The 12,169-nt window shown below is 33.4% G+C and overlaps 1 protein-coding gene across 1 annotated transcript; it reads right to left on the bottom strand.

Moving 5' to 3' along the window:
• Positions 1-3,138: 3,138 nt before the first annotated feature.
• LOC124893758 lies at positions 3,139-6,244 on the bottom strand. The gene is made up of 2 exons (XM_047404618.1): positions 6,111-6,244; positions 3,139-3,420 (listed from the first exon to the last, which is right to left on the bottom strand). The coding sequence occupies exons 1-2, from the start codon at positions 6,221-6,223 to the stop codon at positions 3,159-3,161; spliced, it is 375 nt and encodes a 124-aa protein (XP_047260574.1). The 5' UTR covers positions 6,224-6,244; the 3' UTR covers positions 3,139-3,158.
• Positions 6,245-12,169: the final 5,925 nt, after the last annotated feature.

Below are 12,169 nucleotides of genomic sequence, written 5' to 3'. Positions count from 1 at the left end.
AAGTAATACAACATCCTAAACTCATACTAACCTTCTACTCTAATGTGCCTCCTCCATAACTTCCTATCTAGGTTCATCTCCTCGATAGGTTAGAGTTGCTCCATGTCATGTCTAATCACCTTTCTCCAATATTTCTTCGGTCTACCTCTACCTCTCTTGAAACCATCCCCACAACTGTTGCTGGGAATCTATGCCCCTTCTCATCATATGACCAAAGCATCTCAACCTTGTTTCCCTCATCTTGGCTTTCACTAAAGTCACTCCTACCTTATCTCGAATAACCTCATTTCTAATACTATCTTTTCTAGTACACCCAAACATCCACTGAAATATTCTTATCTCCGCTACCTTCATCTTCTGGATGTGGACCTTCTTAATAGGCCAGCACTCCGCCCCATACAATAAAATCATTGTAACTACCACTTTGTAAAATTTTCCATTAAGTTTAGGAGGTACCTTTTTGACACACAAGATTTTGGAGGCGAGCTTCTATTTCATCCACCCTACCCTAATCTATAAGTGACATCTTCGTCAATCTCTACATTCTCCTAAATCATAGAATCTATATACTTGAAACTATATCTCTTATTGATAGAATGAGTATCAAGCTTAACAACCATATTGGACTCATGCTACACCTCACTATACTTATACTCCATATATATCGTCTTGGACCTACTCAACCTAAATCCATTAGACTCAAGGGTTTGCCTCCAAACCTCTAATTTAGTATATTCTCCACTACATGCCTCATCAATCAAGACCTATTATTCAAAACAAGCAAACAGTAAGGCACCTCACCTTGAATTTGCCATGTCAAAACATCCATCACCAAGGTAAAAAGAAATGAACTAAGCGTCAATCCTTGGTGTAACCCCATCAAGATAGCAAAGTGCTCTGAGTACCCTCCCCTAGTCCTAACCCGAGTCTTCAATCCATTATACATATCCTTAGTCTCCCTAACATACACCATAGGTACACTTTTATCCTCCAAACACCTCCAAAGAACCTCCCTAGGAACTCTATCATAAGTTTTGTCTAAGTCAATAGACACTATGTGCAAATCCATCATTCTTTCCCTATACTACACCATCAATCTCCTAGCGAGATGGATGGATTTATTAGTCGAACATATTGACATAAATACAAACTGATTTTCAGAAATAGTAACGTTCCTCTACAATCTTAACTCTATCACCCTCTCCCAAACCTTCATAGGGTGACTCCATAGCTTGATACCCCTATAATTATTGCAATCCTGAATGTCACCCTTATTCTTATACAACGGAATCATCTACTCCACCTACAAGCTTCAGGCATCCTTACCGTCTTGAAAATTATGTTAAGCAACCGAGTCAACCACTCCATACCTGCCCCTTTTGTGCACTTCAAAAATCTATGGGAATCTCATCTGGCCCCATCGCTCTACCTCTACACATCGAATGAATAGCCCCATTAACCTTCTTAACCTTAATGCGCCTACAATAACCATAATCGCAAAACCTTTTGGAATGCTCCAAATCCCTCAACACAATGCTAGTATCCCTTCTTTTCTTCAGGAGATCATGGAAGTAAGACTATCATTTCTTTCTAATACGACCCTTCTCCACCAAAACTTTATCGCCCACATCCTTAATGCACTTCACTTGATCAATGTCCAGAGCCTTTCTGTCCCTAGCCTTGGGTAGCCTATACAACTTTTTTCCCCACCTTTACTATCTAACGTTGCGTATAAACTCTCGAAAGCAGCATCCTTAGTCATCGGGACTGCTAACTTCACCTTTCTCCTAGCAATATTATACTCCTAATTTTTTTGTTTATCGTCTTCATCCTTACTCTTAGCCAACTTTGCATATGCTTTCTTCTTAGCCTCCACCTTTTTCTTCACCTCTTCGTCCCACCACTAATCCCCTTGGTGTTTATGTGAGAGGCCTCTCGAGTCACCCAACACCTCTCTAGTTGCCTCCCTGATGCAACTAGCAATCTTATCCTATATACTATCAGCATCCCCTCCATTCTCCCAAGCCTTCCCCTTCATCAAATTATCCCTTATATCCAGTGCACTAGCCAAAGTCAGATTGCCCTATGTAATACTTGGATTTTCCTCCACACATCTCCTCCTCCGCTCCTTTATAATATCCAAGTCCATCACCAAAAGCCAATATTGGGTCGAAAGATTCTCATTCAATAACATGTTACAGTCCTTACAAATACTCCTATATCCTTTCCCAAGGAGCAAAAAGTCAATCTGGGTCTTGGCCATCGAATTACGGAAGGTACCAAGTGAACCTCCTTCATAGGAAAGTTTGAATTAACTACGTACAACCAATCCAAACGCCCGAGAAAAATTCAAAAGTGCCACTCCATCGTCATTCCTTGTACCAAACCCACAACCTTTATGCACGTCATCATAACCCCTTGAAGAAGAACATATATGCCTATTGAAATCCCCTCCTATAAAAATGTTATCATTACTAGGGACATCTCTCGCTATCTCATCCAAAGCCTCCCAAAACCTCTTTTTCTCATCCTCATCCAAGCCTATATGCGGGGTATATGCACTAATAATATTCCAAGAAGACTATCCAATAACTAGTTTAATTGACATCATCCTATTGTTGACCCTCTTAAACTCTACCACTTGCTTTCTGAGCTCATCATATACTAGGATACCTAGACCATTCCTGTTCCTCGAACTTCCTGAGTACCACAACTTACAACCATCTAATACCCTCGCTTAAGTACCTACCTATTTGGTATCTTGGAAACAAGCTATATTAATTCCCTTTTTTTCTAAGAATTTTCACTAACACTAATGATTTCTCTAATAAAGAACATATTTTCCATGATCCTACTCTCAACCTACAACCACCTTTAGCCCTTTTACCCTTCCTTCTCCCTACCCTACCCTGACCCCGACCCAAGCTCTACCCAAAGACATGGCCCTAAGTCAACAGCATCTTCCAAAACCATCAGAGACAAGAGACTGCACCAACCAATAGCACTAAGAGCACACAGTCTAGACAATAATGCAAACAGAAAATGTTACTATCAAGCCCACACTACAGAACTACTAAGAACAATAAAAATGAATAAAATACAAGTAGAATTAACATGTAAATCACTACTATGAAATATAGAAATAAATAAGTAAATTGTCATCCACATACAAGATAGTCAGTGAAGGCGCGAAGATAAAAGGGATTGAAGTACAAATAGTACACAAGATAGACAGTAGCAGCCACTAGAATTAAGAAAGCTATACACATGACTAGAATAGATGGAGTGAGTGCACCTGATTGAAGTTGGGTCAGTTTACTTGGTCGAGTCACCGAATTTTGATAATTTGTGATGAAAATTGGTTGCCGAAATCTTAACATCACCGTTTGAGAAGAGGTGTCGAATCTGGACTTGTAGAACCTATAAAGGGATAGAAAGAAAAGAGAAGAGAGTTATGGTCGCATGAGAAGTGAGGAAAAACAATGATTAGTTTCGCTGGAAACTAGCTTCACATGTCGAAAACTGATGGGTCACTAGTACGACGAGAAGCCTCTAAAGTTTAGTGCTCGACGGAAGAAGTGAGAAAATAATGACAATCCGCTAAGTCAAAAACTGACGTCACTCACCAAAAACTGATGGGTTTGTTGGGTCGCAGAGATAGGATTGAAACTTGGATGGATTGAATCTTGGATGGACAGAAGAATTAACCGGAGTAAAATCAGTAGGTAACTAGTAGGACTCGACCACAACGACGATTAAATAAGTGGACAATGGCAGGAGTCGATCACAACAATGGCCATTTGTTTCAAATCCAAAGTTGAGCATTAGTACAATTTTAGGAAAATATTTCCAGAAGATTTCTGCTCTTAATGCAATTAACTCCAATAATTAGTGACAATATTTAATGTTAGTTTAACAGGGTTATATTAGCCAATCTGCACTTCTTATTAATTTCTCCTTAAGAGTTGTGCAAAAGACAAACATGTCAAGTAATATGAGACAAAGGGAATGATATATAACATATAACTTGTTGATTATGTGAAAATATAAACTTATGCTCCTCGGAAAAGCAACTTACTTTGAGTGGAAAAAATTAAATGACAACAAAAATAAAAGAAAAATGTTATTTAGAGGTCTCGAGTACAAGTTTCGAAAAAAAATTCTTCTCAAATGCATTGTTCTAGTCTCCTAGAAATGGACCTTGTTGTGCTCAAATTCTTGATGAAAGTGACCCTAAAATGTACAAATTCAAATTTAATCAAATCCCAAAATTAACGATGATGGTTCAGGTGAAAAAAAAGGAAATAATTGATAGTTGGAATGTGAAGCTTGCAAAAAAGTAATAGTTCAGGTGCTTTTTTGACCATTAATTCTTAAGAGAAACTATTTCAAGGAGGAAAGAAGTTGTCTTTTTCAAGCCAAGTATTGAGCTTGTCAACTCTCATTGCTTTAGGGTGTGTTTGGTATGAAGGTCAAATATTATCCACGGACTTATTATTTCAAGATCATTTATACATTATTTAGCAAAAATCTCTAGAAGTGGGATGGGTTAGGGTATGGGGTCTTAAGGGTGATGGGGTGGGATGGTCAAGGGCAAAGGTGTCAAAATGAACCCAAATTGAGCTAACCCGTCCAACCCGTCCAATATTTAATGGGTTGGGTTGAAGATAATTTACAATTGAGTAAATCTTAACTCATTTTTAAATTGGGTTCAAATGAGCCCAATCAATCTCTACTTCAACCCGTTTAGTAAAAAAATAATTTTCTTAATGAGCGTGAGAAAAACAAGCAATAATATGTCCTCCTACTCTCAAAATGACCCACCACACCTCGCCCCCACCTCACCCCAATCACACTACACCCATAGCTTACCCAACTCGCCCTGCCTCCATTAAATATATTATTTTTATTTGTTAAAACTTTTTTATAAATTTTTTTTTGCCCCCAGCCCACCCCATCCCCTTCCCCTCCCTACCCACATCCCGACCCTCACCCCCTCCTCCACCCAAAAAATTAATTATTTTAATTTTTCTAAACAAAATTAAAAATCCTTTCTTACCTCACGATCAAAATCCCACCCTCTTCCCTTCGCCGCATCCCCTACTCCTCCCAATAAAAAAAATTTTTTTTAGAAATATTTTTTTGAAATAAATAAATAATTTTTTTATAAAAATAAATTTACCCAAACCCCTGCACCCCTCTATACGACAGTACCCCATCCCCTAAAAAATATAGTTTTTAAAAAAATTAAATTTCTTTATTTTAGAATAAAAGTTTTTTACCTAAAAAAACATCCCTTCCATACCCCCACACCCGACATCCCACGACGCTCCTAATTTTTATTTTAAAAAAAATCATTCTTTTTAAAAATTATTTAATTTTCTTTAGTACTTACCCCACCCCACCCCCATGGCATACCCCATTTTCAAAAAGTTATTTTTTTAAAAAAATAATCAATAATTTTATTTAAAAAAATTCTTACCTCTACCCAACCTCCCGGTGCACCCCTCCCCAAAAAATGTATTTTTATTTTTTAAAAAATTAAATTTGTATTTTTAGACTAAGCGGGTCAAATTGGGCGGTTCAAGGCCCAACCCAATTTTTACCCATTTCAACTCAACCCAAAGCGAATTTGGGTGGGTCATGACCCAACCCAGTATCTAATTCAACTCATTTCATATTTTGAATCTCAACCCAACCTGCCCATTTGACACCCCTAGTCAAGGGGTAGGGGTTGGTGGTGTTAAATAGAGAACATAATAAACATGAAATGTCACTTGACGATCTTGTTTTTCCTACTTCTATTAAGAAAATTATTTTCCTCATTTTTAAGCAACTTTTTTTACCAGCCAGGTTCTTCCGACTAACTTTTTGGAAAGAATGTAGTTAATTGAGGAGGTAGAGAGTAGTGTTAGTGTTGTCATGTGGTTTGTTATATTGAAGTGATAGTAGTGATCTAGTAACGATGGTGATCTATTTATTTTATTTTTGAGGAAAGTTGGTAATTGAGTAGGATTTGAAAAATCTTCAATTTATGATGTACATTAATATACCCTCTTAAATTATCTATCTATAGCAAAGGAGCTTCGGGATACTAGAAATGGACTCACCTTTGCAAGCTAAATACGAAGATCTTGTCACTTGCTTCATCTTCGAGAAAATTAATGGCCCAAAAGAAGAGTATACGGAATTCGTCATTGAAGAGAGCTTCCAGCGGCGCCATTAAGAATTATGTTAGGGAAGTCACAAGTAGAAAACCCTACTATAGGGCATTTTTATATTTGGGGAAGACCCATTGGTGGATCAGGTCTTGACTCTTCAAATATCTTTTTATTTTCATTTTTTGGGCTCACTTGACTAGTTTTGAACAAACATTACTTTTTATTTAATAAAACGGGTCAGGCCCAAAGTTATTTTTTTTAAAAAAATATATATATCTCAAAAAATCTTCTTGTTATATTTGCTTCTGATGACGTTCAAAGCCTCTCCTCAAAAAGAAGAAAGTATACAAATTCGTCATACTATAATTTATCCAATTATGAGTCAGGTTAAGCTCAATAGGAAACAATTTTGGAACATAGTAATTTAATTTAAAATTGTAACGATCTAATGTAGAGCTAAACCACCCCTAATTATTGTGAATCAATTGTTCTTAGCCTCGAATAATATTTCTTTATTAGTTTATCTCGAACACTAACAAGACCACTGGAAAGAGAAAAAACACTTTATTACTTACTAACAGTCTATTCTGATTCTTGTTCTCCTAATTTTCCTATCTAAAAATAGGGTCATTTCTCGATGAACTATGGTTGTGTCATATTATGTCTATTCACTTTTCCGTAATTCTTACTTGGTTGATCTCAGAGGCGGAGCCAGCCAATTAATAAGGGGTTCGTCCAAACCTCCTTCGACAGAAAATTTTATTATTAAAATATGATTAGAATAATTTTTATATTTATATTGTAGATGTTGAACCCCTTGAACAGAAATTCTCGCTCTGATTGATTTTTATCTCTCCTCGTACCTATCACTGTCAATCTCTCGCACTTCCTCACAAGGGCTTGTGCGTTTTTCCTCTCCACATACTCGAACCATCTCAACGTCGTTCTTGCATGTTGTCTTTCACGAAAACTATTTTCACATTGTCCCACATATCTTTATTATTAATCTTATCTCTTCTAGTATATCAACGTATTCCTCTAAGCATTTTTATTTCTTCTATCTTCATCTTTTGAGTCTGAGAATTCCTGGTTGATCATCATTCCACTTCGTGTAATATAGTCGGTCTAACTATAACTTTATTAAAAATTTTAAATCGCAATGACACATTCTCAAGTAATCAAAGTAAGATAATAAATTGGCTAGAAATCTTGGAATGAGTGAATAAGACTTTTGGAAAGACAAAAATGTCACAAATGTGACTAGATATGACAAGTGTTAGAACATCATCTTGATTTAGTTAACTTCAAATTAGTTGTCATATTCCGCTTCTAAATAAATTAAGTAATATTTTAAAATATATATTTTATCGTATTAATATGATAAAAAATTATAAAATACATTTTTCCATTGCATTAAATAAGAATATATGAATTGGAAAAAAAATCCATCTAAGTGATTATTTGACAAACCTTTCGAAACTTGTTTATATTGATAAGTATATTTTGAAAAATAATATATATCTTTTAAAATTGTGGTAGTATTTGACTCATTATTTTTACAAGAATTTTATCAGATAAAGAATATTACAGGTTTTATCAGAAAATTGCAATTTTTGAAATTTAAACTGTAGTTCAAACGCAATTATTACTGACGATTATAGTTCACACAAAATCAAACAAAGCACTGTTTACCTTTTATCATCTCAAATTAAATTTAGTATAATGTGAGAGATAATAAAATTCAAAATAAATTATAAAGATTCAAAATCATATTTTATTCAATATATTCAACTCCTTTCTTCTTCAAGGTATTACGTTCCTAGTATATCCTTTTTAGGTTATATTTTATAATGATTTTATAATGCTTTTCTAGTGAATTAAATGATGCATTTTGTATTTGTTGATGAAGTTCTCGTTTTTATTTCTATAAAATTCACGTGATATATACATAAAGAGAAGAAACTTAAGGTCTAGATAGCGGCGGACTCAAAATTTTGAGTTCGTGGGTGCTCAATTTCTTTTAAAAAGGTATAGTTACTATTAATTATATAGTATAAGTGCACAATTATTTGATGATGACAATGAAGAAATTTGATTAAAACTATTCATATTTATATTATAAATATCGTGAATTTTTTTAAAAAAACACAATCGCCAAATAAAAAAAATTATTGGTTAAAATTTGGTGTTTTTAATTATTTATTTATGAGGTCAACATTAGGATTTGGGTCAAACAGCGGCAATAAAAGAACTATTTATGAAGGCATTGGAATAAAGAACTATATATGAAACCAAAATTGGTATAAAGAACTATTTATGAAGCCGACATTCGGATTAGGATCAAACAGTGGCAACAAAAGAACTAAAAATTATGTCAAAAAAGAACTTCAATGGGGTTTGAACTCTCGCACTCTCTTTCTTGAAAGTTTCCACCACCAACTCACTAAGTCAGATTTAATGTCTGTGGATGCTTTTTGATTTATTATATCTTTTTTCTTCAATTTCTAATATAATTGTACCTATTTTGAGTTAAGATCAATGGGTGCTCGAGCACCCATTTTTTATCTGTAGGTCCGCCCCTAGGTCTAGAAAGAGAAAAGAATTGAAGATCTCTGCAAAAATGTAGGTAGTTAGATTTATCATACGCAGTTACATTATCGTCGGATATCTTATATGACTAGAGTTGGGAAGAACTTAATATAAACAGACAATTGTCTAATTGTCAATGCTCAAATTGAGTGCTTAAAAATCTACAATTTTAAATTTTATACCGATTATCACATTAATGTTTTTATATCCACGATCCTAGAAAATTTCACTAATATAAGCCATTTTCTCACAACAATTTAAGCATCTAAAGAAGATAAATTAATATGATTAATATTTCTTGATTGTTTAACTTTGAGATCCAATCTGATCCATTCTTAACATAATGCGAGCACAACAGTTTGCTATAGGAGTGAAACTCAATTAAACTTAAATTAAATATTTTTTTCAGATGAATATAAATCATACCTAGACTTAACAAGTTTTCTTCATTCTTTTTGAGATTCTGCAATTGATCTTAATTGTACGAGTGAAAAAATTACGTATTATTTGAGATTCGGTTAAATTCACTTTTAAGTTTTGTGATTATATGTATATACAAAATTATAATATTTCATTACTTCATAACTAATTACGAATTTAAAAATTTCGACATTTTTACACACGCTTTAATAGATAGAGATACAAAAATTAATTTTGATAATATAAAAAAGTGTATAAATAAATTCTACTGCACTTCTTAAAGAGCTTATACATTGTTCTACCTTCTATGAAAGTAGGTATAGAATATGTAGCTCATGGTGAAAAATATAAATACCAAACTATCAAACTCTAAAATTATCGCAGAAATTCATAAAAAAAATGATATATATTACTTTCAATTTGAGAAAGTTACAAGTTCACACTGCTACCAAAGTAAGTCATTTAAATACTTACAAAAAGCTAATTAATCTTCAAGAAAAAACTTTATAAAACATAACTAACATTAGCACAACTAGCTTATTTATTAATTTCTTATTCTTAATTTTGTTTCTAAAAAAAACTCACGACATTCAATTTCTCTCCAGTAATAGAAAATATTTGTCTTATTTTTATAACAACGATATTAGGGGATTTGAAAAGTCTGAATAAACATAATTTTAACTATTCTGCTGAGCAATTAATCACAATTAAAAAGATCTTAAATATTGATAAATAACAAATCACATTTATTAGGATTAGAACAAGACCAATTTCAAGAGAGCAACAATGAAGAAAACATAACAGTTCGAATCTAAACACGATATATCACAAAAAATATTGAAACTCACAAAAATAAAGATATAAGGTCATTAGATCATACTACAGACATCAAGAATTATACTATTTAAAACATCGCAGAAAGTTGGGATACACATTATAACAATATTAAACTAATAAAGATGTAAAGGCGACCCAATTTATCTCAAAAAAGACACCTCATCGAAAGAATGAAAGATCCCAAATAAAGATGGTTGTACAAAAAAAAAAGATGGAATCAAAGCTCATAAAAGACAGATCTAATGGTTAAAATGAACAAGAAAAAAGATCAGGCTCATATGAAATACAGACTAAAAAATGAGGATTGAAGATACTCACCAAGTTCATCTAAGTTGAAGTTAAATGAAGTCCTTTCGAATCTTCGGATTGAGGTGAGTTTTCATAGACAAAGGACAAGATTTAAAGTCTATAATGGCTCTGATATCGAGAGAGAATATATCTTGAAAGAATAAGGAGAGAAAAAACTTTTCAACGCAGGTGGGTCAATGAATATGGAGGAAAACCCTACCTTATAAAGCCCTAAAAAATTATTCAACAACTTAGTAATAAACTCATTATTTAGCGGCGGTGTTTGAAACAATCTCTAATATTTGGGTTGAAATAAAAATGTATTGGGTCGTTTTGGTTGTTGCTTTTGAGCCTTACGTGGAATTTGATTGAACTGCTGATTTTAGCTCAACTTAAGGGCTAAATTTGGTTTACTTTTGGGCTCTTTTGGACGCAATTTTGGATCTCTTCAAAACTAAATTTTAGCCTCTAATATTTCTATCCTTAAACTTTAACTTGGGCTTCCAAATAGCTATCACATTTTAACAATTCATTTCTCTTGGACTTGAACTCTTCTTCCCCAAAAGAACACCTTTCAATTGGCTATTGTCATGTAATCAATAAGTCACGAGTTCAACCAAGCAGTTATTAGGTCATGAATTCAACCGAGCATTACTAATGATGTTAACATTAGAATAGAATATCCACATCGTATCACTTACAATATCACTTTTATCTAATTCTGCTGGGGCTCTTTTTTTTTTTTACTTTAGAAAAACTTCAGATACATTAAAACAATAATTAAACTATCACTAGCGAAACTTAGCAAATCTTATTCTTGCTTTAATGAAAGATGAAGGGTCATGACTTGTAGATAGCAGGTTCGAACAAGTACTTACTAGCTCACGAATTTAAACAAGCAATTATTAGATGCAAAATTCAAACAAGTAATTACTAGGTCACAAATTCAAATAAAGTAATAACAAAGTAATATCACTAGCCAAATGGAAATGAAAAATCTTATTCCGGATTTTATGTGAGCAATTACTTGCTAACAAACCCGAAAATACATTTACTGAGTCACAAATTAAAGTACAATAATTATCAAGATCATGAGTTCAAGCAATTTACTAATACAGTTTATATTAGTGTAAACTATCTACATCACTCCCGTTCGAGTATCCCCTTTTCTCAAATCCTAATGAATGTCTTAAATACATATAATTTTACAAAGATCCACTGATTCAAAAACTCAACAATAATAGTAACTGATTATTTTTTAATATAATCCTTCCATATAATATAAACAGTCTATTTTACATCGTGCATAATTCTTCTATGCAAATTTAAGGTGACGAATTATAAAATATCAACTTATAAATTAAATTTTACCTTTTTATAAAAAAAATAATCACATTTGAAATTCTATTATTTGGAAAATTGAAATTAGTTATAAAATTAATTAAAAACTTGGGCAAGTTTATGTCAATGGGTCTATGGTGTTTCTCGTTTTCCTTTTCCACCTTCACTTCACCAATAATAAGCATTTCTCAATCATGTCTTGAAAAAGTCTTTGATATGCTGGAATGATCCTTCATTAGGCAAGCCCTAGTTTTTTTCAATTTTCCCCTGGGCTCTTCAAACTTATCATGTCCTCCATATCCACCTCATCTATTTATATCCTTGTTAATGGGGGCTACACATCTAGTTTCAAGCCTTCCAGGGGAATAAGAAAGGGTGATGCCCTATCTTCTTACATTTTCATCCTTTGTGTGGAGCTTCTGTCTAGAAGGATTAATCATAAAGTGGACACTCTTCAGTGGAATCCCATTCAGATTAATCGTAGAGGCCAAAAAATCTCTCATCTTTTCTTCATGGATGACCTTAACCTATTT

Source organism: Capsicum annuum, unplaced genomic scaffold, assembly GCF_002878395.1.
Source record: "Capsicum annuum cultivar UCD-10X-F1 unplaced genomic scaffold, UCD10Xv1.1 ctg64636, whole genome shotgun sequence".
NCBI lineage: Eukaryota > Viridiplantae > Streptophyta > Magnoliopsida > Solanales > Solanaceae > Capsicum > Capsicum annuum.
The sequence above is the reverse complement of the archived record's forward strand: the minus strand, read 5'-3'. Positions and strand labels throughout refer to the sequence as shown.